The sequence below is a fragment of the Amyelois transitella genome, chromosome 8, assembly GCF_032362555.1.
Source record: "Amyelois transitella isolate CPQ chromosome 8, ilAmyTran1.1, whole genome shotgun sequence".
NCBI classification, from domain to species: domain Eukaryota; kingdom Metazoa; phylum Arthropoda; class Insecta; order Lepidoptera; family Pyralidae; genus Amyelois; species Amyelois transitella.
In genome coordinates this window covers 8,948,233-8,975,485 of record NC_083511.1, presented here as the reverse complement: position 1 = coordinate 8,975,485, position 27,253 = coordinate 8,948,233, and the positions used below count along the sequence as shown (strand labels likewise).

Genomic DNA, 27,253 nt, shown 5'->3' with positions numbered 1-27,253 from the left:
ATTACCGTAATTTAAACTGGATGAAGAATTAATGCCTATTATGTCAATAAATTTTTGCAAGTTATCTACGTTCAACATCTTTCTTCTTTCTTGGTTTTTAGGTAATCTTGACCTGACTATTAGACTTTCCAATCCAACGTTCTCATTAACACTTGGCATGTGATTAAATCTTATGAACTTATTTTCTTCTAAGCGATGGGCTAGTTACCTGTCAGACACTTTTAATTTCATACTCTCACAGGTGTGACAATTATGCTTAGATTCTTTGCATTTTTGATACTTAGCTCTGTAAGAGCTTAAGACGTTTGTGGTCTTCATAATAAGATTAAGTTTTACATGAAATTCAATACATTGTTTTCAAATTACAAGTTGCAATTAATTATTTATGATTTAGATCAACTGTCAGTTTCCTGTAACATTTGATGAAGTTCCTGTGAAACCAGATAGATGCCACGCTGCTGTTGACCTTCTGGTAAGATTTATATGAAAAAATTATACCGCTACTATATGCCGCCCGCGGATTCACATTTCATGAAGATCGGTGCAGTCGTTCAATGTTAAGAGGTAATAAACTTAATTTCGCTTTTATAATATTAGGAGCCATGTTTTATTCTAATGTATTAGCTTTATTGGTGAAAAGTTATCCTAACAACGTCGTTATTCAAAGTAAATGAAGTTATAATATAAAATTTAAAAAATTACTAAAATCAGCTTTGAATTAATCTGACAACACGCAAACATCGATTTAGTAACACGCAAATGAGTATCATAAAATTAAACTGTACTATCTTATTTCCAGACCGAACAGTGCTGCATATTACCTCCATTCTTCGCTAGAGATATAGCAAAAAAATGTGGCGGAATGTATAAAATTGTCGCTAATGATATAGCCCATAATATCACTTATCGCACGAGATATTTACCGGCGGGGGTAATAATTATATTCTATATTAACTTTCCATTCTTCTTCTTCGTCCTGGCGTTAGTCCTGGTTGCATCCTCACTTCTCCGGAGAGGGGTTAGAAGTGCGATTTGACAACGATTCTCGATCAAATTAAATTTCGCTTTTATAATTTTAAATAATAGTACTATAAAAACCTAATGATGATGCAATCGCATAAGTCAGGTTTTTTACAAGTAAGATTCCACGCAAAAAGTCCAATATGGATTAGATAACCCAGGCTAGATCATGATTACATATCCATTTGCCTCATCACAATATTCTTCCTTCACCGTTAGAGATTGGGTTGCAATTAGCCTAATAGGTATTTATTTTCTACAGAAAACACGCATTTTTTGTAAATGAAGACTAACTTCAGTCCGAAAATACACATTATTTTAACTTACATATATGTATAAAAGTAACAGTTTCCAATCTGAAAATAGAAAAAATTTCAACTACTAACGTATTACTCGCCTTCCATTATACCTACTTATTTTCTTGATTCCTTCTTAGCTAAATAATATCCTTATTTTAGTGCGAGCCCTGGACATGCATATTGAATGAATATAAGTTAGTGACTGATGAAAATAATTTTGATGATGAAAAATACTACGCTCATTTAGACAGATGGGTGGAGCTCAACCCAGACTTTTCTGAGATTATGCCCAAAGTAAAAGCGAGCTGCAAGGAATATTTCGAGGCAACTTTCCCTTTAGAAGTATGCGAGTTTCAACGATTCCATTTCTGTATCAGGCGCTCTATTGAATTGGTGAGATGTTTTTAAACGTTTATTGTACTAATTGTTGAGTGCGAATACTTTAAGAATAAATAGGTACAAATGATTGTTTTCCATACAACATTTAACTCATACAACTCCACGTTTGAATTTATGTATAACTAGCTTTTGCCCGCGGCTTCGCCCGCGCAAATGTATTTTAGATTATAAGGATACGCCATAAAATTTCACCCATTTTTTAATCCCGTATCGTGGGAGACTGTTTTAAGTTTATATGTGGTTTAAATTCATATGGCTTCTCCCGTCTTGTCCCGTCTCTTCTCGTTCTGTTCCGTCCCGTCCCAACCTGTTGTGTCCCGTCCTGCCCCGTCCAGTCCTATCCTGTCCCATCCCATCCTATTTAGTGCCATCCTGCTTTCCGCAACTGATACGTATTTTTTACTAACCAATATTTAAGACTTCTCGCACTTCGACACCTATCAAAAAACGAAGTTTCATACAAACTTCCAACCCTTATTTTTCGCCCTTGAGATGCATTTTTTAAAATTCAATGTTTTAATGATTATTTCATACATTCTTAAAATTTCATGTGCCCAACGTTGAAATTGACGGAATTTCATACAAATTTACATCCATACGTCATTAAATAACTGTCATTTTACGTCAATTACATAGCTATCATTTGCGTTTTGTTATTCCAAGTCTGATTCATTTTTGTTATACCACGTTTTAGAGTGACTGACGTTTCATGTCAAGTCACACGGGAACGCTGTCGAACGGGATAAAAAGTATCCTATGTCCGTCTCCTGGCTCTAAGCTACCTCCCTACCATTTTTCAGCCAAATCTGTTCTGTCGTTCTTGAGTTATAAGTGGTGTAACTAACACGACTTTCTTTTATATATATAGATATGGAAAGAAATGCTATCCCGTAACTATAAAACTGACTTTTATTACATTTAACGTTATTTCATTCACAGTGCCATAAAAATCTCTTAATATATTCGCTCCATATGCTTCCCAAAGATGTCGTAAAAGGCTTCTAAAGAATATGCTAATTCATTTGGGTTTTTCTTGTAGGCTAGCAACCTGTCGATATTTGAATTTTAGTTCCATTTTTAAGTCATAGAGCTGAACGTGCCCTTCAGTCTTTTCAAGACTTGGTTATTCTATCTTCCCCACAAGAGTATATTTTTTATATACTGTAATATAATATATGTATGTTATTACATTTTCAGTAAAACATTTTAAACAATATTGATAATTCAGCTGGTTTTTATCTGCTTACTTAATATTCGGCTTATTCATATCAACCCTATTATTTTGATTTCAGGATTGTCCTGTAGTCAAAAATACTGACCTGTGTCTGAAACAGAAGGCATTTTATGAAGATTGTCGAGAATTTTATATAAGAAAATAAAATAAAATCCTCTTTTACAAAAACATCAAATTTATTCTAATTTCCTATTATGAGAAGACAATGCTTCTCAAAACCAATTTATCCTACAAACTATGTATTTAATAACATACAAACTACGCAGACATTCAGCAATGATAAACTATTTTATTTTTTGTACACACATTGTAATTAAGATATAGGTACGAGTTCTACATTCGGTTACGCTTGTATACCTACCTATAAGAATGTTACTGTACCAATATTCTTAAACATAATACTGTCACGTAAACTCTCATGAATTTACACAATCATCAATATCACTCGCGCCAGTATATCCCTTATCACATTCCTTTTAGGAATTAATTACACTAATTAAACAGTCTTTTGAATTAATTTCAAGGCAATAGCCGTGGATTGTATCGTCCAACGTACAGGATCATGCCTGATGGATTGTGTCTGACGAAGTACAAAAATGGTCGGTCGAATTTTAAACGCGCTGGTTGTGCATTTCTTGATGGCAATCGAGCTTGTCTTGGCCTGAGGTGTAATGGCAAATGCATAGCGTCTCCAACATCGTGTGGATCATGGAAAGCCCTCTGGTAATCACGGGGCTCATCCCAGTCATGCGCCCATCGTGACGACCGCCGCCTGGATACCGGTTCCAGTGTCTCAGGGTACTCCTCTATGTGGTGTTGATCTGCTACTATTCCTTCACCACATGTGACAAATGTCGTTGACTGAATCATATCCGACAAATAAAGATCTTTCGACGGTCCAATAAGACCACCTAAATCAGCATGTTCTTGATCGAATAGATCTTTTAACCCCATTTTTCTAAGTGTTGATGAAACATTGAACATAGATTTATGGGAAAATCTTGGTATCTGTAATTCTAAACCAATTCGTGGAAGGAGCGTGCGCAGTAAACGATTCCATGCTGGAGTTGACGGATTAGCATCCAATATTCGTTTTTCTAAGGCTTCTAAATCTTCAGAGTGGACAACATTTCCTTGTTGTCCAGGCATGAGGAATAAAGTGCTGACAATGGAGTCAGTATTGCCCAAAGCAGCAGCTGTAGCATCAAGGACTGGGTCATAGCCGGCTAAGAATCCGCTTCTGTAGACAACAGCTGGTACCGGAACCAATCGTCTTTGACGAACATTTGGTGATACGACAAAATACATTTCTCCGTCTCTGCCTTCAACTGATGATCCTGAACAATCCGTCTGAAACGAAAAATTAAATATATAAGATGATACAACGTTTCGTAGAACTAACTTTAACTTTATTTACGTATTGCATTTAGGATCTCTAGCTCAGAGATCGACAAAGGATAAAAATTTCTTAAATTCTAATTTCATTCCTTTTTTTTCCAAAAGTGTCCGAACAAGACTGAAGAAAGAGGAAGAAACGAAAATCAACGGGACGCTTGCTCATATTTCATGCTTCTTTTTGTTTGGTATACTTTCTTTATATGTAAACTTTCTAGGATAACTAAGTAAGAGTTTTTAAACAATATTGGGAGGGTGCAAAAGAAAATAATTTATCATAAAAATTACCTCAAATATATTTGCAGAAAATGCTGCTAATGGAGGTTGCATATTGATGGTACTAGTCTTGATATATTCTGACATTTTGCCCCAAGTATATCTTTTCACGAGCAAATTAGTTCTTCTTCTTATCTTGTCTCCGATCAATTTGAAATCGATCTCTTCCACATGTCCGTTGTAAAATTGTTGAGCCCTTTCTTTGTAAAATCTCAGAACTTTTCCTTTATTTTTGTCGCTATATAGTTCTCTTATAAATGCTGAAACACTGATACCAGACTCGGGAGAAGTTTCTATAGAGTCCGATATATTTTTGAGTGTAAAGTGAGGATTAAAAGTCACCATATCATCAAGTTTCAATACTTCATTCATTTCTCCGGATGTGGCACCTCTCGCTCCCATGAACATCATAGCCAACATTGATGTTATAGAATATGGTGACAGAACAAAACTTCTTTTTTTATCTATATTTCCAACAATTGTGTTCCAATACCTAAAAGCTAATTCATTGCACAATTCAGTAAATTGAGCAATATCTTCTCCTAAATCTTTTGTAGTTACTGCTAAGCCTTGGTTTTCTTTTGAAAATTCCAGCACTATGTCTTTATGGGAATTATTTTCTGCAGGATGATCCTTTACTTTATCTTTTGAGATGTCATTACTTTTAGGAGGAGTAACTGTTGGAATAAGTTTCCATGAATTATTACGTTCTGCGGCTAGTTCTTTATCATCTATGTTAACTTTCTGAATTTTCTTTTTAAAATCATCAATTTTAGGTAGGAGTTCAGGTAATTTTATCTTTTCTTTATTTAATTTGTTAATATAACTAGATGTCTCAAACTTATTTCGAACAGGTTCCGCATGTGTAGAAGTTTCTACTGTCTCTCCTGATATTGAAGGTATTGTCACAAATTTTACGTTAAACGGTGAGTCAGTAGTAAATATCTTTTTATTGCTTTCCGTTTGTTTTTCAATCAGGGCAACTTTTGAAGTAGATGTGATTTCACTTTTATTGTTGTCATTTTCTAAGCTTGAATTTTTTGGACCAGTCATTGATACATTTTTGATATCACTTGGTTCCGAAATATGTAAATCATTTTTAATTTTATCTATTGTGCTCTCAGTGGAAACATTACTAACTATAACTTTTGTAACACTCTCAACATTTTCTTGATTTCCAATAATTGTGTCATTTATTTTGTTAGGTTTTTCTACATATGTTATGTTCAAATTCTGAACCGGACCACTAGTTTCTTTTTCTGTTTCTACTTGTATAACGTTAGTAGTACTAACAATTGATATATCAGTTGTTGTTTCATCTATTTTTGGAGCTACAGTAGAAATTATTACTTCTTCATTTTTATTTTTCTCTGACGTAGTAATAGTTTTTTGTATACTATCATCTACCACTTGAGACAATAAGTCACTCATTGATTCTGATAAAAATGGATCTGTCGTAGGTTTTTCAGTGGCTGTTACAGTTGTCAATTCAGTTTTATCTGTAATATTTTCGTTTCTATTTTGAATCACGGATTCTTCTGGCTCCTTTTTTGCATTTGACGCATGGGGATCTAAAGTAGAAATTTTCACAAAATTATCAATATTATTAGTTGTAATATGCGAAGTTACCGCGTTTGTAACGTTTGTTGAGTCATTGGGTATATCAATTTCAAAATTTTCTTTACTTTCTAAATCAACGCTACTTATTTTTGTTTTATCTAACAAGTTACTAGACGTTGGAATAGGTCTATAATTTTGCCCCAGATCTGAAGCTATTTGACTAATACTTTGAGCAACATCAAATAATGGTATGCTTGACTCGTCTCCAGAGCTTGGATTATCTGTCGTTTGTTGATGTACAAAAATCTTTTCACTAGACAAAAGCATTGTTGAAGAGGCTGTGGTAGATGGGGAAACAGATTGGGTAGTTATTGTAGTTGAATTTATTTTATCGCTTTCAGTTTCACTGTCTGGCATCTGTGTAGAAGGCAAAATGAAAATGAAGTTACTTGTGGGCGGTGTAGTAAAACTAAACTTTGTTTCTGATACAGGAGTCGTGTTATTAGGGAATGACATTTCATTCGTATTAGCAGTAATTTCTACTGGTGCACTCTGTGTTTGCTTTGACAAAGTCTTCTCTGTTATATATGAAAATGTAGATACAGGAATAAATGTACTTATTTTCTCATATTTTATCGTCGTAGATTCAGTTGAAGGATATTCTGAATTAATTAGATTAGATGTGGGAATATTATCTGTTATTTTTTGTGTAATAGTTGGTTTTAGGGTCGTCGTGGCAATTCTTGCAGGTGTTGTAGTAATTGGCTTAACAGTAGTTGTAATTTTTGGTTTCATTGTAGTTGTAGTAGTTTGCAATCGTTGCGTTGAAGTGGTAGGTTTATTAGTAGTTGTCTTTATTTTATTTGTAGTAGCTGTTACAGTAGCTGGTCTTGTTTGAGTAGTACTAAGTTTACTATTCGTGGTCTGCGCTTTATCTGTATCAGTAATATTACTTGTACTCTGCACTTTGGTTGTACTATATACTTTTGTTGTACTTGGTACTCTTGTTGTAATTGATACTTTTGTCGAAGTAGGTGTTTTCGTAACACTTGGTGATCTAGTTGTAATTTTTATTTTAGGAGTACTTGATGTTACCGTCGGCCGAGTTGTTGTTGTTAGAGGTCGTGGTACAGTGGTCAACTTTCTTGTAGTTGTTGGTTTTTTTGTGGTTGTAGTTGTTGGTTTAACGTAGACTGGTTTTAGTGTGGTTGAAGTTGTAGTAGTTTTAGTTGTAGAAGTAGTTGTTATAGCTTCATTTTTAAATTGTGTTTTAGTATTCGTAATTTTTTCAGTAACAAGCACTTCGTCTGATTTCTCTTCGTCCTCTGGTGCTGTGCTAGAACTTGTAAGAATATGATTACTGTCTTCTTTGCTCAATGAATAGTCTAAATTATTAGAATGATCTAATTCAATAGTTTCAGTCTCTGGCGTTGTGAATGTTCCAGTGTTATGTATTTTGTCAGGTCCGATATCACCACCTGTGTTGCCAAATATGGATGGTAAAATGAGACTCCAAGAATCTGAAACATCTGGTGTATCTAAAGTGGGCTGAAAATTGGGTTTATTTTTGTGGGCTTCCATTTGAGCTTTGAGAACATTTTGTACGTTTGTGACGACATTGTGAACTTTGTTGTATGGTGGTTGGCTGAAGTTAAAAGCAATGGTTGGTTGATTGTCATTAGCAAAAGTAACCAAGCCTTCTGCTTCTTCACCTGCTGCGACTATAGCTTGTATTTCTTCCAATGTCATGAGCCTCTTCACTAGCTCTCCAGATTCGTCAAAAGTATAGAATTCGTATCTGTCCGGTGTAAGAAGATTCACTGGGCTTCCAACAGTCGCAGGGAGGCTCGACGGTCGAGGCAATTCATTTCCCAATGCATCGGCAACATAGGGCAATTTGGAACCTCTGAAACATTATAAAAAGCAGATTTAATTTGATTACATAAAATATTCTAATAATTTAATTAGGAAGAGAAATATTTAATTTATATAAAATTTTATAAGAATTTCTTAAGTCAAAATTGAGTGAGTAACAGGCAACATACACTAAAACTGGGCATTTATGTACCTTTATCCTATTTATTACTCGTAATGAGGTATAGGCATAAAATAGTAATAACAGTTTTTATTTTTTAAATCAAGCCACATTTGACGACTACGTCTCGTACCTTGTACTTTGTATGAGCATAACAACGACTGTTTTAATTAAGCTGAATGTGGCGTTGTATTGTGACTATTAACACTTTAACCCCTAATTGAAAAAGATGTGATAGGAATGATTGTAAGATTTTAAACCCACCTTTCTTCATTGACACTAGTCTCACTGGCCACTGCGCAAGCGACGACGAGCAACAAATACGGCGGCGCGCGCATCTTGCCCTCCCATGCAATGCTTGTGTATCTGAAACCGTATTAAAATATCTTTGTAACATGGAGAGTATTAATTAAATTAAATAAATGCTTTTTACCGTGCCGATAAATACTGAAAAATAGCTAATAATCACTGTTGGCTCTGTCTACCTCGCAAGCGATGACGTGTTTGAATAAATTGTGATGAATAAATGAAAATTATAATTTAAGTAAATACCTATAATAACTACAAAATTTGTTCAAAAGGCAAAACAAATCATCACATTAAGTAAAAAGAAAGCAAAACAATTGACATAATAAACGTCACGTTATACTGATCAAATTAAACTGTAAACATAACGATAAACTCTAGCAAAATAGACCTGTTCTACAAGAGCCACGGTCATTGTCGCGTAAACTAGATCTGCTAGTTTCTTATCGGCTCTGTGGCCCATGTTTTTACTTTGTTTAGAACACTCGCTTTCTTAATGATACATACATACATAAAGTCATGTCCATATCCCTTACTAGACAGAGCCAACAGTCTCGAAAAGAATGAAAGGCCACATTTAGCTGTATGGCTTCATGATGGACTTGAGATTAAAATAGTGATTAATAATACAACTATAAGATTAGTGTTTTTATTAACACTAATCTTATAGTTGTAATATTTATATTTATTTATACACATTATAAATGTATGATTGATTTAAAAGTGTCAAGATTCATTTCATCGGCCCCATACTGCGAAGTGTGCGGTTCCGTTGTGTTTGACAAGTTGTTTGCCGACAAAAATCTGGGACACCTGACGCCAACTGAGATATTTATGGGGGTCAGTAAACTTTAATGGTGATATATGACTTATGTAAGGCAATATATAACATTATGACAAGCGCATTGAGGGCCATGACGGTGACGGCATAAAAACACAGATCATATATCAAGCTGTCAACTCAAAATTGACCGCGAAAATTTTGCGCTCCAGACATGTGGACATTCGCTCGAGTCTTGTACTTCTTCGGAAGAATCAGGTTTTAATTCATAAGGCCCCTTATTGCCTCTTTGTAAATCAAAGCTACTTTGTATATATCTACAATTTTCATTCAAGCTAATAAAGAATTTTGAATGGATAGTAACTGCATTACATAAATTGCAATACAGTTGTTATAATAAAACAGATAAAGGAAGATTGTTTTATAAATTGATAAGCGTAGAATCTTATATAGTTAAATGTTTGAATCTTATTTATGTAAATATGACTCTTCATACTCAGTTGCCTGTATGGTTAAATAAACAAAGATAAATAAAAGCAATAAGGTAACAGCAGTTTTTGTGAACGAATCGAAGTAAACGGCAAATTAAAACGTCAATCCCACAGATACGAAGGTGTAAATTAATGTTTTGTTTATACTTTCTTTGAATGGTGCCCCCGAGGCGTGGGTACATAACGGTGTTTAATATCGAGTTCTCAGCCAACAACACTGCAGAAAGTTTTCTGTGTGGATTAGATTGCTGCAATGAAGAAAACAAAAGACGAGATTATACCTTCGTGGGTCCGTGGAAATAAGCCCAACGGTCATAATATTGTTTATGCGTCTTAAGCACAAGTAACTGATTCTATTTCTATCTGTACTTGTCATGTCATGATTCCACATTATGAGATAAATATGTTTTATTACTCCATATTGTATAATAGTTAATAAGAAAAAACTAAACCTTAACATGAAAAAAATTTAAATCTTAAAAATTAAAAAAAAAATCGAAAGCATCGAAATGTTTTTTCCTAACTTAATAAAATGGATCTTCAACGACTCTTATAAGTTGCCACACTTTATTGTTGATATTTTTTATTAAGTTTACTAGGACACACTCTATTTAAACACTTGAGAAAACGCCGTATCTTACCTATTGTTTATCATCTGTGCCAGCGATCTTAACGTTCAAAACTGTGTGCTTTAGAAGTTTACTACTGGTTTCTGGTCGAACAAGCCGTCTAGTGTACACAGTAACTTGACATTTCTGGGCTTGGAAACTGCATAATTTAGTATCTGAATACAACTGTCCGACATAGTTTAACTCATTTAGCACAAAGAAGTTTACTGTGTAAGTTTACTAACATACTGAACTTAAACCCTAAATTACTGTATCTTCTACAAAATTATCTTCATGGGTATATAACGTTTTCAAACATCCAGTATCAAAGTATTCTTATCATTGTCATTTTACATGTACAATCAGATCAAAATGTTTAACTTAAGCCGCCGAGATATAAATCTATCGAGATCGAGAGCAGCTTTACCTGTTTTTTTAACAACAAATAAAGTTGAAATTACGAATCAAGTTTCTCAATAATATCTTTGGTAACGTAATCAGTTACAATCCAAAATTTTGTCAAAGTCAGACCCCGCATTTTAGTATTCAAAGAGTTACCTATTCAGATTCGAACTTTACTTTCATAAGAAGGTTAACTGAAATCAATCCTTGTGCAATAAAATTGCAAAAATCTAGATCGATAGATTTCAATTCCAAAACAGATTTTTTTATTGAAAAATAGTATAGGATCAACTGACAAAGTTTAAACAGTTTTATATTATGTCATATTTTATTTCCAAACAGCTCCCCAAGAAATCTAATTATCTCATACAATAGGTAAAGATATAATTAAGTTTCTTTGCTATAAAACTTATAATCTATGAAAATGTTTCGTATGTATGTTTGTAATGCGAAAATATTCGAATCGTTGTTGGTACGATTGTGATAAAATTTATAATGTGTGTAGGATCTGTCAATGGAATATATAATATATCATATTTTATAGTTCAAAGAGTATCATAATCGGCCAAGTAAAAAATAAAAGAGTTCGCGAGGTTTAAGTTCGCGGCGAACGACTAGTATAAAAGTCTTCCGTCGCGTTGAAAATTTGGATATAATAATTCACCTAATGAATGATTAAGACATGTTGAGAAATTTACTTGACAAATATTAGGTATTCTTCCATATTTCTGTTTCATATATGTAGCATTCTCCACTGTATACTTCAAAAATGTGAAATTATTGAATCTCATGATGGCAACGTTTTAACGGTCAAGTTTGTCAGTTTATGGTTTATGGCAACAAATTAAAAAAAACTAGACATGAAACTAGGGATGTGACATTGCTGACAAAAAATCGATTTTTATATAATCGATTTATTTTTTAAGCATGAAAAATCGATTAACAAATAATCGATTTTTCTTAAGAAAATAATCGATTTTATTATATTGATAGATTTTTCCTAATTTTTCAATTTATGTCAAAATAAACGCCATATAAATTATATCTATAGATTTATTCATTAAAAATAAACAATAGAAACAGTAAGTTCTTATATAATCAACACAAATTAAAGTTTTTAACAATCAAGTTTGACAAAAATTAAGTTTCAGCAACGAATAATGAATAAAATATCAACCGATTGTCGGTAAAATACTGTTCATCAACTAATTCCATCTAGAGAATGTTTGATTAAATAAATAAATAAATATAAATGTATACGAGACAAATTACACAGATTGAGTTTGCCTCGAAATAAGTTCGAGACTTGTGTTACGAGATGCTAACTCAACGATACTATAATTTTTTAATAAATACTTATATAGATAAACATCCAAGATCCAAGCCAATCAGAAAAACTTCTTTTCTCATCATGCCCTCAGGACTTCAGGTGTCACAGACAAGCGTACTACCGCTGCGCCACAGAGGCCGTCTATAAAGTAAATTAATCATCTAAACTGTTTTAAGAGCACAGCTTTCTGTGGCGTGCTGCGTGCGTGCATGCAAAAATGGCGTTAATGTAATATTATGGAGCTATGATAGTATTCTTTGGCAGTTCGCGTTCCGGGCTCCAAGCCAGAAGACAAAAACGTAATGTCGGAGTGCATTTATTGTATGATTATAAAAATCGATTTTTAATCGATTATTAATTTTAAAAAAATCACGTAAAAAAATCGATTTTTACTTAAAAAAAATCGATTTTTAATCGATTTTTTCCATAATCGATTTTTTTTTCACATTCCTACATGAAACCTATCGCAACGAGAACGAGACGATCGACAAAGTGTCACATAGCAGCTAAATCGTATCAGGGGGCTTAGACAAAGTAACATTTTGAAAACGATGACGAAGTTCGGCAATAAAAAAATGTATGGGATGACATAAGCCTTCGCTAAATCACGTGATCGATCGAGATCGATAACAAAATTGGTAGACAATGTTTACATTCATGTCGAAAACGAAACGAAATCGTCAATTAGCGAATTGTTTATTCGCCTATTTCAATACAAATGCGTAGCCAAGCGGCACTTTTGACGTTCGCTTTCTCTTCGGGAGCGATCGTTCGATTCGACATGTGTTCGCCATAATAACGAAAGCTTGGGGGCTGTCGATATCGCTACAAAATGGCCGAAAATTACAGTCAGCTGTGATTTGTGTACAAGGGCTACGTTGCGTTAATACAGTTTTATTTATATAAAAATGCATTCTTTACGTTTATTGTGGGCTGCACATAATGAGAATACCTGGGTGAGGCGTCAAAGGCGATTTTCATCAAGAAGACATATGGAAACGATTGAAGATATGCCGGAATTGTTGTTTATACAACATTTCAGGCTTGATGAAAAAACTTTTCGACGATTATGCGACGAACTAAAAAGATATACTGGATTGAAAGGATCCAATGAAATTTCCCTGGAAGTGAAGGTAAGAACTTTCATAAGGATTAACCTCATAGGGAAATAAGTATACTTATCTCTAAACTTAGAATACTTATAGAAATTTCTATAGTCTAATCCTATAAAGAAAACCACACGAGTATGCAGAGACATTACTGTTTTTCAGGTGCTGTGTACTCTAAGCTTTTTAGCCACAGGGTCATACCAGACAATTGTAGGTGTGGGACAATATTTGACACAGCGGACTACAAGTCGCTGTGTCAGGGAGGTTGTGAATTCTTTAAATCACAATTGGATGGTCAGCAGGTGGATAGTGTTTCCACAAACACCACATGAGAGATCTTTAATCAAAGAGAAGTAAGTGTAATTATAAAGATATAAAAACTTTCTTAATATTTGTCACCTAGGCCTACAGCCAGTATTTGTTATAAAATTGTTAACATTTCCAGATTCCATATAAGACATAATTTGCCTGGAATTATTGGGTGCATTAATTGTACCCATATAGCTATAGTAAGACCAGAGGAGGATGAATATTCATTTTTTAATAGAAAAGGATATCATTAATTAAATGTTCAAGTGGTAAGAAACTAGACTTAATTTTTATTATCAAAACACCTAAATATTCTACTCTTTATATGTTGTGCAATAAAGTGTTAATTCAATTCAAATGGCCTGAATATACCTGTCAAAGGTATCACATGTAAATAAATATATAGGGACAAATCACACAGATTGAGTATTATATAACTTTTTATCAATTGTTATATCCCCAAAACAAATTGTTTTGTATATTTTTTCCCCAGATATGCGATTTCGATTTAAAAATAGTTAATGTCAATTCAAAATTTGGTGGTGCTACACATGACTCCCACATATGGTCCGCTAGTCATGTAGAGACTTTCATGCGAGGGCTTCATGAAAGTGGTGAACATGTTTGGTTATTAGGTATGTAAGACATTTTTTCTTATATTTCATTGCAAACCATAATAGATAAAAAACTTATATGGAATAAACATATGTAAAGTATTTCATTTAAATAATACATCTACTTCTATAAACTATTGGAAATCAACTAAATTAAATTAGTATTCATTGTTTGCCACCCAAGTATACATTATAGTTCTTCAATTTATTTTGAACTAGAGGCCGCCCGCGACTTCGTCCGCATGGAAACCCTATCAATCCCGCGGGAATTCTGGGATAAAAAGTAGCCTATGTGTTATTCTGGGTCTTCAGCTACCTACATACCAAATTTCATGGTAATCGGTTCAGTAGTTTTTGCGTGAAAGAGTAACAAACATCCATACAAACTTTCGCCTTTATAATAGTAGTAGGATAAAATATTTATTGAGTATGTAATTTCAGGGGATTCTGGATATCCACAGCGACCTTGGTTGATGACGCTTATACTAGATGCTGAACAAGGGTCCCAAGAAGAAATATATACCAGACGTCATGTGCAAGCCAGATCTCGCATAGAACGATGTTTTGGATTACTGAAGGCTCGTTGGAGGTGTATGCTTTGACACCGTGTTCTTCACTATCAGCCTTACGTGGCTAGCAGAATTATTAACGCATGTTGTGTATTGCATAATATTGCAATACATGCTAAACTACCTGCTCCAACAGATATGCCAGCTGAGGCTCTTGATGGTAGTGAAGATCAAAGTATACAGCATAACACCTCTACAACCAACACTAATCAAAACAAGTTAATTCGAGGAAGGGCTATGTGAAATTATCTAGTCAGTAGAATGCAGCATTCTACTGACTAGATAATTCTGTCTGTATATAATTTATAGTTTCATTTTATTTAAGCTTAAGTATATTTTCTTAAGTTAGTATCAAATGAAAAAGAAAATAATAATAATAATATAACAATTTTAATAAGTATCCAGTCTTTTAACTTATCAATATACTTATCTACTTATTTTAATATTTAACCACACCACCACCATAGTCCACATATACTGGATCATCTTCTTGGGCAACAACTGCAGATGATTGAGAGGGTGCAGGTGCAGAAGATTGAGGTCTCTGAAAAAGTTATTATGGTGATATTTATTGAATATGTAGATACTTAATTAAATAGTATACTGTTTTATCTAATTATATATGTGTAATGGCTAAAATTTTTAATTTCTAATATTCAAGTACAATATTTATTCAACAAGATTTACCTAGTTAGTATTGATTTTTAGCTAATAATTTTGTTACATGAGGTACTGTAAAATAAGGTTAATACATACACTAAATCCAAGCTCTTGTATAGAGTCTTGTCCTTCCACTGCTGTTGGGCCGATAATAGCCAGAACCCTTTCCTCCAAATGCGACAAGGATTTCTGGCTAGCCGGTCCACCTCCAGTCCCTCTGGCATGTTGCCGCAAGGTCAGACCTTTTTTCTTAGTCTTGGATTTTAAATCGGCCCATACCTTTTTGGAATTATCAGTCATAAGTATGCATACAACCACATAAGTTGAAAATTGGTAACTCCACTGGACCGAAAAATTCCTAACATCCCTGTTACCTCTTCTTGCACATATGTGATAATAATATATGATATTCTAGGTGCTTGATTTGCACATCAAAGCAGATTGTAACTTGTGACTTTATCTATACCAGATCCACATCCAAATTGCTTGGCATGTAATATGTAGAAAAGATTATTAAATATAACTAAATATCTGAGTAATTTCCATAGAAAGAACTTATAATCACAAAGACTCTTCAAATACGGCTATTGGAATAGAATTGCTAGTCATTACTTACTTTTTTCCACTTGTCTGTTGTTTTGTTGACACCACCACCAACGGAATTTAATATATTAGTAAGATCAGACCATAATTGGTCTGACCGTACTCGACCTTGTGCCCCTGCAACAGGCCTAGCCAGGTCCCCATGACTGTAACATAAGCAACGGTTCAATACACAAATGCTTCATTGTTATTATCGCGTCATTGTTTACATTAGCGATTGAAATGGTACCAAAGTTTTGTACGATTGAATTTAAAAGAAATGGAAAATAACTTGGATTTACCTACCTTTCCATATACTCCAGTAGAGTTGAGAGTTGTTCGGGACTTGCCCTTACCCTAGAATCCATTCTTTAACACTAAAAATAAAAAAAATAACTATATTTATTTTGAACAGTTACAATCACGATGATTCTATTTAATTTTGAAGAAATCTACATAAAAACTATGTAAAAACACTCTAATAATTTAACACTATCAAAGTTTTGCTATAAGATTATTAAAAAGCGTCAAGAATTAATAATATCAATTAAAAACGACTCACCACACTCACAGTAAACACTCACTTAAACTTTAGAATAATCCCGCTTTGTTTGTTCCAATTTGACACTGACAGCTAAATTTTCGGTACCATAGCCAATATTCGTTTGTTTATCGAACGATCTGTTCGACACAACGATCGCGACAATTGCGTTACATTGGCTAGGAAATGTTTATCGTTATCTCTAAGACGAAAAAGAACTTCGACATCGTTTCGTTAAGAAGCGATACTACATTGTCTAAGCCCACAGGTCTCACAAAAGGTAACAGTAAACAATCTATTAACGTTACCGGTAATTACCAGGTGACGAACAAACTTGACAGTTGTACGGCGTATGGCGCTACCTGCTACCACAATCGCACGCTCCGGCGATTGGCAACAAGCGAGCGACCGTTAGACAGTTTGTTGTGGTACAACTTATTTTAGAATGCAAACTTTTTTCCTTTTTTAAATTTGAGTATTGTGACGTCAATCTGCCTGATGGTAAGGAGGTGCTCTAAAGAGGTACACGCAAGCTCATTATTAGAGCTTGGTCACTCTTGCCTTGATTGCTCTTAAATTGTAGGTATTGTTGGGAACAAAGACGCGGGGAAGGAATTTCTGATAAGCGTACTTATAATACTGAAAGAACATGTTCAACTGTATGGTTTAATAATGGAAATGAGATTCAAAAAGAATCCCAAGTTAATAAGCGTATCCCTTAGTCTCCTAAAGTGTCAGAAACCACACAGCAGCTGCTGATTATCAGTTTGAGCAAAGAATTGAGAGTCAGGTTCTGAAACTGGACCTGAAGCAGATAATTATTAACCATTTTTTTAAACTGCACATCACACTTCTCCTACCTTCTCTTTATTATAAAAGAAACTGATCTACGCTGTAAACATTTTATACTGTGAAGTCTCCAGTGTAGTCATTTCCTTAGCGCCGTATCATCAACCAGACGGTTGCACGCGACGGGAGTAATGACATTGACTCCATGATGTAACGGAGAAGTAGACCAAAACCATTCCACTGCGCCGGCGCTGTTAGATAATTAATAACTGGTGAACACACAACTGTTATGAAATTAGTTTGATTAGGATTTCAATGATCGTTTATGAAATCATTTTTTGTGTTTTGACGACATTTTTTGGCTTTTATCGATCATTTAAATGATTTGGATCTTAAACTAGATAAGGAAAATATGGAATGACGTTAGGTTATCGTTTTTGTTGATTTTGATAATTCTCTTACAAATACCAACCTTTACTTGTATCTATCATCAACTAATTTTTACTCTTTAAAATAAATCTCTAAGAAAATATGAATAATACTTATCGTCTTTGCGCAATAAATATCAGGGTAATATTGTACTCAAAGGGTTTGGAAATATCTTTACAATTCTCGAAGCTAGTCGTAAACGCAAGTAAAGGATGGGCTACCCCGGGGCAAATAAGGTCTAATATTCAACCTAATCATAACTTAAACTCAACTTTGTTGCAAACTAAAATAATACTTGCTACCATAATTCTACAGTACATATTCCTATGAAGAGTCAAAGTTCAACGTAAGTTTTATCCGAGTCTAACTTGGTGTAACTTTACAACTTTAAAAGAGATAATGAACTGTTCTTTTCAAGATATTGCTTTGTTCCGGCAACAAAGAAAATAACCACTCCATATTTAACTGAACCATTATTAAAAATCAACTAGATTACAAGATTAGTGTATTTTTTTCGTAGGCAGTTTGGAGTCAGCCAAATATAATAACTTAGCAGCAAATTTTTGAAAACTCACAAATCTCGAACTTTGTAGCTCATAGAAAGAAATATATAATTCCATTAGCAACGGAAGATATAAATAGTTCTTTCTTGACATGTAGTGTATCTACCTAGTCCTTAAACCTAGTCTCGTATTTTAAAACGAAACGTAATAAGACGATTATTCAACCTATTTTTATTTTATAAACGTGCCAAAAACAATATACCAAGTTTTTCATATATTTTTCTTAACAATCGTACCTTTTTAACAAATTGCTTCCATAATCAATTTTAAACGAGTTTTTAAGACAAAAAAACATAAGAAAAAAGGTCACATGAAAATTTATAGTTACTATCTTTTGATTAATGAAATAAAGTATTTTCAGATAATGTGATTTATGAATACACTTTCATAAATTTTATAGTACTTATATAAAGAGGATTCGGTTTTATCTTTATTATAAAAAGCTATAAGAAGACTGGAAGTAGAAATCCCCCTAGTAATTTAATAGCACTAATTGTTTTTTTCTCGTTTCTTCCTTCAACTTCTAGGTGACTGGTATAATGGACTCAACCGTTATCATCACTTAACTACAAAAACCAGCTGATATTAAAAAGAAATGTAGATTAAAAAAAACGCAGTTTAATGGTCCATTTATTTCAATGCCAATGTCATATTCCAATGGCGGTCGTACTGAAAGTGAACTTATACGCCGTTACTTGGCTTGTGTAAAAAATTGTAAATACAGAAATAACGCTTTATGAATTGGTTTACACAAAAAGCATGTTTTTACATACTCTTTTTTAAAATGTACCTATAATTTAATGCCACAGGCATGGTTATGACGAATAACATGGTTGAAAGCTGCTGATGGTACTTACATACCTTTTAAATTATTTAATACTGTGTACAATAATTTACACACAGCGGATATAGCCGTAGAAGCCTGATTGGCGTGCGACTTCATTAGAAGTATCGAGGTAATCAATAAGGAATGATTTTTAACATTTCTCACGAAAAGGGACTGTGGGAAAAACTTGTTATTAAAATATTAAATATACCTGTATTGTGACAAGTGGAAAGTGGCAAGTATATGTATAAATTAAGTAAAGGTTGCACTCCTATGCTTTCATTATTTTATAGCCTTGCAAAGTAAGGTCGACGAACTATAGGTAGATGCGGCATTTCTAACGTTTTTGCGGAAAAAATGGCGATTATTAATCGCTCTGTCGCATTTGCGCGGTGCTTATGGTAATTATCATAACGGTATCACTTAAATCAGATTAGTGGAGAGATTTGGACGAGTATTAAGTAATTAATTTAGTAGTAAACTTTTTTGTTTATTGACAATAGCCAAATAAAAAATATGAAACGCTGAATCGAGCTAACTAAATTTAATTGAAACCTAAAAGGCAACTAAGGGGGCGGCTTATAAACATGGAATCTCAATTCTATCATTACTTTGGATACGGTTGGCTCTGTCTACCCCGCAAGGGATATAGACGTGACTATATATTAGTTATTGGACATAGAGAGCATATTATAAAATACCAAAGTCTTATTAAACTTAAAAAAAACTGCAATTTCGAATTTTTGTTTTGGCTACGTATTTCAGAAATACAACCAAAAACATACACTTAATGCTGCAATCACAGCCAATTTAAGTCATACTCACTACAAAGAACTTGCTCAAAATACTCGACCAATGTAAATAATGTTTAACATGATAAAGTATACAAAATTAACTCGCTAAACTCAGCTCAGCTGCATTTCGCTAATTTAACTTTCAAAATTGAGAATTAACTGGTAGGTATTTAGCAAATTTATATTTATTTTTCCAAAACAATGATCGTATTATTTTTATACTTCTTCATTTTTTATATATTTTATGTTGCCTTTTATTGCATTTCATTTTTAATCAGGACTTTGACACAGTTTACGCGATCAAATGTATAAAAACTTGATAAAAAGAATTTAGATTTAAATTCTATTATAACTGGTCATTTGCTTAGCAACAAAAATTAACACACAGGCACACATTTCCCTAAAGCCTTAAAAGTTTATAACTTCTAATCTCATTATGAGCAAAAACAAAAAGAAACTACCTATAATGTTGAAGATTTTAACTTCCTCATAGCAACAACTACTGCACTGTGTGCTTATGACAAGTCTGAACTGACCCACATTTCAATTTTGTTGACTTTACCATATTTATACACCTACAGCTGTAGGAAGTGGGGAAATGGGCTGGGCCACTGCCCCAGCGTTCTGTGACATCACCGCCATATTTGAAACAACTTTTTAAAATACCAAAGTGACAATGGTAACGCCCAGAGCAAGTAAGATGGCATTCGGGCCCTCGGGCTGGTCTTAACTGCTCTGTGTTGGCGCCGAATCTCCGCGTAAAGGTGATTTATTTGACATTACCACTTTTTAAATTAAAATACCACGCCAAGACATTGGTGGCGCCAAATTTTTCTACATGTTTAATTATAGTTATTCTCATAGCATTCATTCTTGCCATATTTGAATCGCAACTGAATACCGCTTTCTAGAGATCCGTACACTTCCGGCTAAAAAACCCTTTTCCTGTATATCTATATTTTTAAATAAAAAGTACACTACACATTCTACTTCATCCATACTTTTTTGTTTGTTCTAATAAATACATTAAGAGTGAATTAGTGGAATTTGGTAACTAACATTACTATAGGAAATTACGGGAATAATACCCATAGCCGTAAACTAAGTTGCGGAAGCGAACGACACAAAGGGAACATCTTCCGGCAGGTTGGTGCTTTTGCCTGCAAACACGGCCTTTGTCGAGCTATGCTCCAATCCTCTTATATCGCAAATTAGCTTTTTGTTACCTTAGTGGTATAAGTACTATATTGTAATGTGTAGCATTATATTCTTCTTAAAGACAGCAAAGAGTAAAAGTGGACTATATATAACACTCCAAGGCTTATACAAACCAAATGAATATACCTAACATAAATTTGATCAGAAAGAGGATAAATTAGTTATATAGAGTATATCATACTCTTCATTATCGCTAAAGTAAAATCACCGATGATTATTAACAAATGTATTATTTTTATCTATGCGTATACAACTCACACTTGGCCAAATTATTAAAATACCAAACTGACAGCGGCGCCTATTCATCTTTATAAATTGTCGAAGTTATTCTTAGTGTCACGTACTCACGGATGTAACAGATAGAATGGTTGGCAATAATTATGGAACGCATATGAAAGTGCATTCCGCTATGTGGTTTCCGGCAGAATAGAATATGACCAGTCCATCCCTACCTGTGTATGTCTAAGATAGTGTAAAAAAAGAAAATAGGACCTAATTAATAGCAGAACATCAAAGGTTCTCTGTGTCAAATAGCTACACAGTCTGTCGCACAAATATTTAATATTTTCCCAAAATGTAGTGTGTTTGGAATTTTTTTCTATAAAGCAAGAAAAAGCTTTTCTATTTTACAACAATGAAAGCAGGTTGACTAAGCAGATATACAAGGAGAGTGTGGAGGGAAAGGTCGGAGTGGGAAGACCTAGACGAACGTATCTTGATCAAATTAAGGACGTCCTGGTAAAGGGTCAGGTCAAAAGTACCCGAAACCGCCGAGCTTGTATGAAGAGAGTTATGAATGTGGACGAAGCGAAAGAAGTATGCAGAGATCGTGGCAAGTGGAAAGAGGTAGTCTCTGCCTACCCCTCCGGGAAAGAGGCGTGATTTTATGTATGTATGTATGTATGTATGTAACAATATCAATTTTTTGTAATCTATCAAAAAAAAACTTTGCCATACAAACTCACTGCTCTAACACCTGTGTCTAGAGATCTGATATTAGGCAATTAGGTTCCATATTTTATGGTCTGGGGGTGCACTTAGCGAGGATTTCCGGAAGTTTGTTTAGGGCAAACGGAGCCGCGGGCGCACTGTAGTAAAGTTTTAAATCATAAAACAAAAATAATATTGTATTACTTCTTCTTCTTCTTCTTAGCCTTCTTCTATCAGCATTCTGATGTAGGACTCCTTCATCTCCTTCCATTCTTCTCTATTTTGGGCAGTAAGAGTCCAATTGCTGCCCGCCACCTGCTTGCTTGCCTGTATTACTTAAAACCTTACTTTTCGTGGAGATAATAATAGTACGCTCTGCCAACTGAACTTGCCAAACGGAATAGTAAAGGTAAGTACACAAGAATAACACACACTAAAAGGACTTTTCACATTAATACCTTAACTGATTTTAATACATATGTGGACTCTACTGATCCCAAAATTTATAATGGGTAAAAATTATTCGAAACTTTTCATTCTTACGAGTATTTCAGGCGTATCTACTGTCAGTATCTTAATTTCAGTTGCAGACAGCTTTACGTGGCCTTTATGTTATGTTAAATTACTTATTTATGTAAAATTTGTATTAATTTTAATAATATTGATAGAATTGAAATTGAAATAGTAACAGCTTGCTAGCCCATCGATTTAAAGAATAATCCCAAGATTTAATAGCCTTGTTGCACATATAATTCAATGTGAAATTTTGTCATGTCACCTCTGTACTTTTTTTATTTTATGATGAAAGGTTCTACAAACTTTGCTTGGGAGAAATGCTAAGTACAAAACAAACTGAAGTGAAGACACATTGCAACTTTCAAGAGGAAGGCTGCTTTATTATTCATTTAGTAGGAAACAGTTATTTTGAACCTAGTTTGGCCAAGACCCAATATTCTTACATTTCTGTTTGGATTTTGAAGAAAAAAACAAAAGTATTATGTACAAAATGTATAAGTATGGTAAAAAATAGATGAGAATTTACTTAGCGTAAATTACGACATAATTCAACCATAAAAAGTCAGAGTTGCTGTTTAAAATTTACCGTTAACTATCCAGGCATTGGCACGATTGAAAATAAGCATAAAATTTAATTTTTCCTGTTTTATTTTTAACCGTACTTAAATAAAATACCAACTGTGCTGTATAAATATGGCAACCGATTCGAATAGGCATAAATTCTGGAAAATTACACTGCATTCGTTCCAAAATTTTAATGTAAAGAAAATATTAAAATATATCTACTTTTTTTTCAAAACCCACAATGGTATAAAGTATTTATTGAAATATCTGTAAGTCTGAAACTCTCAGAGCCACAGACATAAATCTACGAGTAACTAGACTCGAGTATAACATATTTCTTGTGACAAATCGCGTGTCAAAAGTATAACAAAAGAATAACTTCCGAAACTGTTTCTTTAGGCATCGTTAACCTAAATAGAAACATATGTACTTTATAGATACTGAAATGCTTATGTTAGCTCCAACAAAAAAAAATGTTCTTTGTCCATACTACCAAACTACGAGTAGGAGGTATACTAAATGCGAAAATCTGTCTGTTTACACGGCGAAACCGCTTGCTTCTTCTTCTATTCCCACACACACACATTACGTGGGGTCGGCAAAGAATGTTAGTTTTTTTCAATTACTACTGGCACTTGCGATGTCACTCGTCAATTATTTACTTTACGCTGTCCATCCATCTCTTAAAATATTCTTGATTTTTTTTTCTTTTTTGTTTTGCGAAACTGCTGTAAGTACCGCTTGGATACAATTTTGTGTGAATAAATTATTTATCTGACGTCAAATCATAGGGTGTTTTTTTTTTTGAGAATTTCCATGACAACAGGAATATAAAGATTTTTTTTTCAAGGCGGGCGAAGCTGTACACTAGACATACCCTTTATATAAGGCACTTTATTCTTTTTACTACAAGCCTACACTACTACAAGATATTTTATTTGCCAAAACAATTGGTTGAAAAACCGCTTCTTTCCATATCGATACATGAATTGACGGAATCTTGCTATACCTATATCTATGCTCGTAGCAGTCTCAAAGGCTCCTGCGGGTGCAGACAGTAATGTAGTTGTCTTATTGGCACGGGAGCAATTTCCTGGCTGCGACGACTCGTCCTAGATATATCTATAGGTAGAACTGTCTTTTCTGAACGATCTAAGATGTTTTTACAACCCGCTGAAAACTGAAACGTGATTTTAAAGTTTTTATTAGAAACAATCAAGTTTAAGTTTTAATTACGTATCCTATGTTTAAAGTTACATAATTCTACACATTATTGACGAAATTTATTTGTAATACTTTTATTCTCTACTTCTTAAAGCCCTATTCACTGCTTCTTACTTGGTTAAAGCCAAAATCTAACAACTAAAGGCTGTTAAAATTTAAAGCCAATTTTCTCATTTTACAACAAGATTTAATCTTCGTACAATTCAACGGTAAATGGGCTTTTAATTTAACAATACTTCGTAGTTTTAACGCTGATCTCGCTGTAATATTTTATTACAATAATATTTTAACTGCTCTTTCTTTCATTTTATTACAGTCTGTTTTGATTAACGCTAAAACTTCTTACGTCTAATCTTATCCTATCCTATTCTTTTCTTTATTAAATTCGCAACAATGTTTCAAATTCTTTCCTACAGAGCCGAAGTGAAAATGAAATCTGGCTTCTATTTAGTATTAATTAAATTATTTACCTTTAACTAACGTAAGTCGAAAAGACACGTCCGATTCCAGATCCCAAAGGAATTTGGAGGTTTTCTCTGACAGAGTGCTTCCCTTCATTTCTTGGAATATACATGGTAAATTGTAGCTTCCTACGCAAGATTCGGTTATACTGTCTTTCAATCAGTCAATTACTGCTCATTTTTCACGATTTGTCACTTAACGCTCAAAGTAAGATAAATCTGGTAGCTCAAATCATGACAAATAAAAAAAATATTGTTTTATAGTGGTGTAGGATAATTGCTTAAGCAATATTTCATACCCTGGAAAGTATAATTAACACTACTTCTTCTAACTCAAAAAGAACAACTAGTATAAAATTGTCATAAAACTTTTTCTCCATCTTCATTGCGAGGAACCTACAAAGTGGCATATTCTAGAAACTTTAGCACCAACAGTAGTTTGAAATCCAAGCCAAAACTTGAAACTCTTTGTGTTGCTATTTTAAGACTCCAACTTTATACTTGCGATACTAAACCTTGGTTCGTATTCACCCGGGATTGTCAAACTTTGACAGACACAGATCTGACTTTTCGACGGTCGCTGATTGTCATTATAACTTCCGTTGTTAATGTATGAAATCTGTACATGTATGAAAAACTTTACACATTCGCAAATATTTTGACGTAGATGTCGAAGGAGAAAGATCGGTGCAAAATTGAGTGTCAGCGTTATAAGGGAAAAGATAGGAATGCTTAAATGGTTTTATCATGTGGAGAGGACAAATTACATTATTACTCAAGTATTAAACTCTTAAATCTCATATTAAAATAAATTAAGGATTAATAGAATAAAATTAACAGCTTCTAGCTTCATATTACTCGTAATTTCTAACTATGTGAGATAGTGTGTTAACTTTGTAACTATTTCGTTTCCTCACTACATTCTATACCAGATAAGTTGTTTGAGCTTGTAGTATATTCAATAAACTCTGTTTAGAGTTCTGATCCACTGGTTTAGATTGTTCGACAGGTGTTCCAGGAATTTACGATGATAGACAGAAACCAACGAACACAACAAAAATATAACAAAAAAAGTCCTTACCAGTGCTAGAAATTTTAAGCAGACGTAATTGAATCGAAGAACTTATCTGCAAATAAAAGAAAACGAATGTTAGAAATAAGTATGGAAGTATCGTGACTAGAGAGAAAGATGTAGTCTGCTCCTACCTCTATTACATGACTACGCAGATCTTTTTTAAATCCCTCTTTAACCAGTGGTTACGGACGCTCTTGTTCACATAAAACTTTTACTATTAAATCAATCCACATCAGTATGAACTACTACAATAGTATTTGCAATTAATTTAGTAGCGCTGACCATTACACAGACGATTGTCTGGCCTCTCGCCGCACGCTTAACCCGATTTCTCTTCCTTCTCATCCAATTTAAAAGGAATACGTTACTAGACCCGTGCGATGGGGAATCGCTCCACTTTTGAATCATTATTTACTTGAGTGAAACTGTGAACTGTGGCGGCGAGTGCGTGATGCGGACATATGTTATGGTCTTTTATGGAATATAAATTGTACACGACTTTTTCTCTCACTGGGCAAACCGAGATTGTAAGCTCAAGTATCAAAGGCAAAGTTTTACTGGTTAGCGTATATTGATGGAATTGAAATTGAAAGATAACGATAGTTTGCTGGCTCGTCACCTAAACAAGGATACATATGTCTCTGTACATCTGTCTCGTATATATCTCTCACAGATATGGAAGTACATACAACCAATAATCATAATGGCTACGTTTAGCAAGATAGCTTATTGTTAGAATTAAAAGTTTATAAGGCTTTTTAAAAGTTTAAAATCTGCACAGAAAGAAACCCAGCTGTTACTCACTTTATTTTTCTATGCTACAATCTGGTCAGTATGTAAATGAATGAAAGACTGAATGGTAAACAAAGTCATGCAAACTCATAAATTTCCTCAAACTTCACATATGCTGTTCACGTGAAGAGCCAACTTATTGATTGCTCTGAACATTTCTAAGCTACCATCTCGAGTCGAACAACGAGAACGGTTATATAAATCTGAAATTGAATTATGGCTTTTGTTTGCTATACTTAGTAGGTACTCTCGAGAATTTTCCGAAAAATTTCACTCTACTTTCTCATGCATTTATGAAGTTTTTTAAAATGTGTACTTTTTTAACAAGTTATTTATAATACACATAATTAAATAATAAAATACTCGATAGTTTGCCTCATTATAAATGACTTTTCTACAATTGAAAATTACGGGAAGCATCAAAAAGTTATTTATTGTGTGTTAGTACATACAGTAGTAGGTATAAAATATTAACGAGAAATGCTAATGAGAGCAGAATGTACCCTACAATCGGCAGTAGAAAAAGGAATATAACGCAAGTCTTGAACTTTC

At 33.7% G+C, this 27,253-nt stretch overlaps 3 protein-coding genes across 6 annotated transcripts; 1 reads left to right on the top strand and 2 right to left on the bottom strand.

Annotated features, from left to right (window-relative positions):
- Nucleotides 1-3,186: 3,186 nt before the first annotated feature.
- Nucleotides 3,187-25,960, bottom strand: LOC106135260 (mucin-2). 2 transcript variants are annotated; one of them, XM_060945455.1, is made up of 4 exons: nucleotides 25,916-25,960; nucleotides 8,483-8,584; nucleotides 4,636-8,089; nucleotides 3,187-4,302 (listed from the first exon to the last, which is right to left on the bottom strand). In XM_060945455.1, exons 2-4 carry the CDS (start codon nucleotides 8,554-8,556, stop codon nucleotides 3,472-3,474), a joined length of 4,359 nt encoding a protein of 1,452 aa, XP_060801438.1. In that variant the 5' UTR covers nucleotides 8,557-8,584; nucleotides 25,916-25,960; the 3' UTR covers nucleotides 3,187-3,471. The 2 variants fall into 2 exon arrangements, with proteins under 2 accessions (XP_060801438.1, XP_060801437.1); XM_060945454.1 differs by lacking the exon at nucleotides 25,916-25,960 and adding an exon at nucleotides 9,278-9,398.
- LOC132902010 (putative nuclease HARBI1) lies at nucleotides 12,658-14,968 on the top strand. 2 transcript variants are annotated; one of them, XM_060945538.1, is made up of 5 exons: nucleotides 12,658-13,269; nucleotides 13,408-13,598; nucleotides 13,691-13,823; nucleotides 14,048-14,189; nucleotides 14,610-14,968. In XM_060945538.1, exons 1-3 carry the CDS (start codon nucleotides 13,045-13,047, stop codon nucleotides 13,806-13,808), a joined length of 534 nt encoding a protein of 177 aa, XP_060801521.1. In that variant the 5' UTR covers nucleotides 12,658-13,044; the 3' UTR covers nucleotides 13,809-13,823; nucleotides 14,048-14,189; nucleotides 14,610-14,968. The 2 variants fall into 2 exon arrangements, with proteins under 2 accessions (XP_060801521.1, XP_060801522.1); XM_060945539.1 differs by lacking the exon at nucleotides 13,691-13,823 and having other exon boundaries at nucleotides 14,610-14,748.
- LOC132902011 (myb-related transcription factor, partner of profilin-like) lies at nucleotides 14,536-16,625 on the bottom strand. 2 transcript variants are annotated; one of them, XM_060945540.1, is made up of 5 exons: nucleotides 16,542-16,625; nucleotides 16,286-16,356; nucleotides 16,014-16,146; nucleotides 15,494-15,676; nucleotides 14,536-15,281 (listed from the first exon to the last, which is right to left on the bottom strand). In XM_060945540.1, exons 2-5 carry the CDS (start codon nucleotides 16,345-16,347, stop codon nucleotides 15,177-15,179), a joined length of 483 nt encoding a protein of 160 aa, XP_060801523.1. In that variant the 5' UTR covers nucleotides 16,348-16,356; nucleotides 16,542-16,625; the 3' UTR covers nucleotides 14,536-15,176. The 2 variants fall into 2 exon arrangements, with proteins under 2 accessions (XP_060801523.1, XP_060801524.1); XM_060945541.1 differs by having other exon boundaries at nucleotides 16,564-16,582.
- Nucleotides 25,961-27,253: the final 1,293 nt, after the last annotated feature.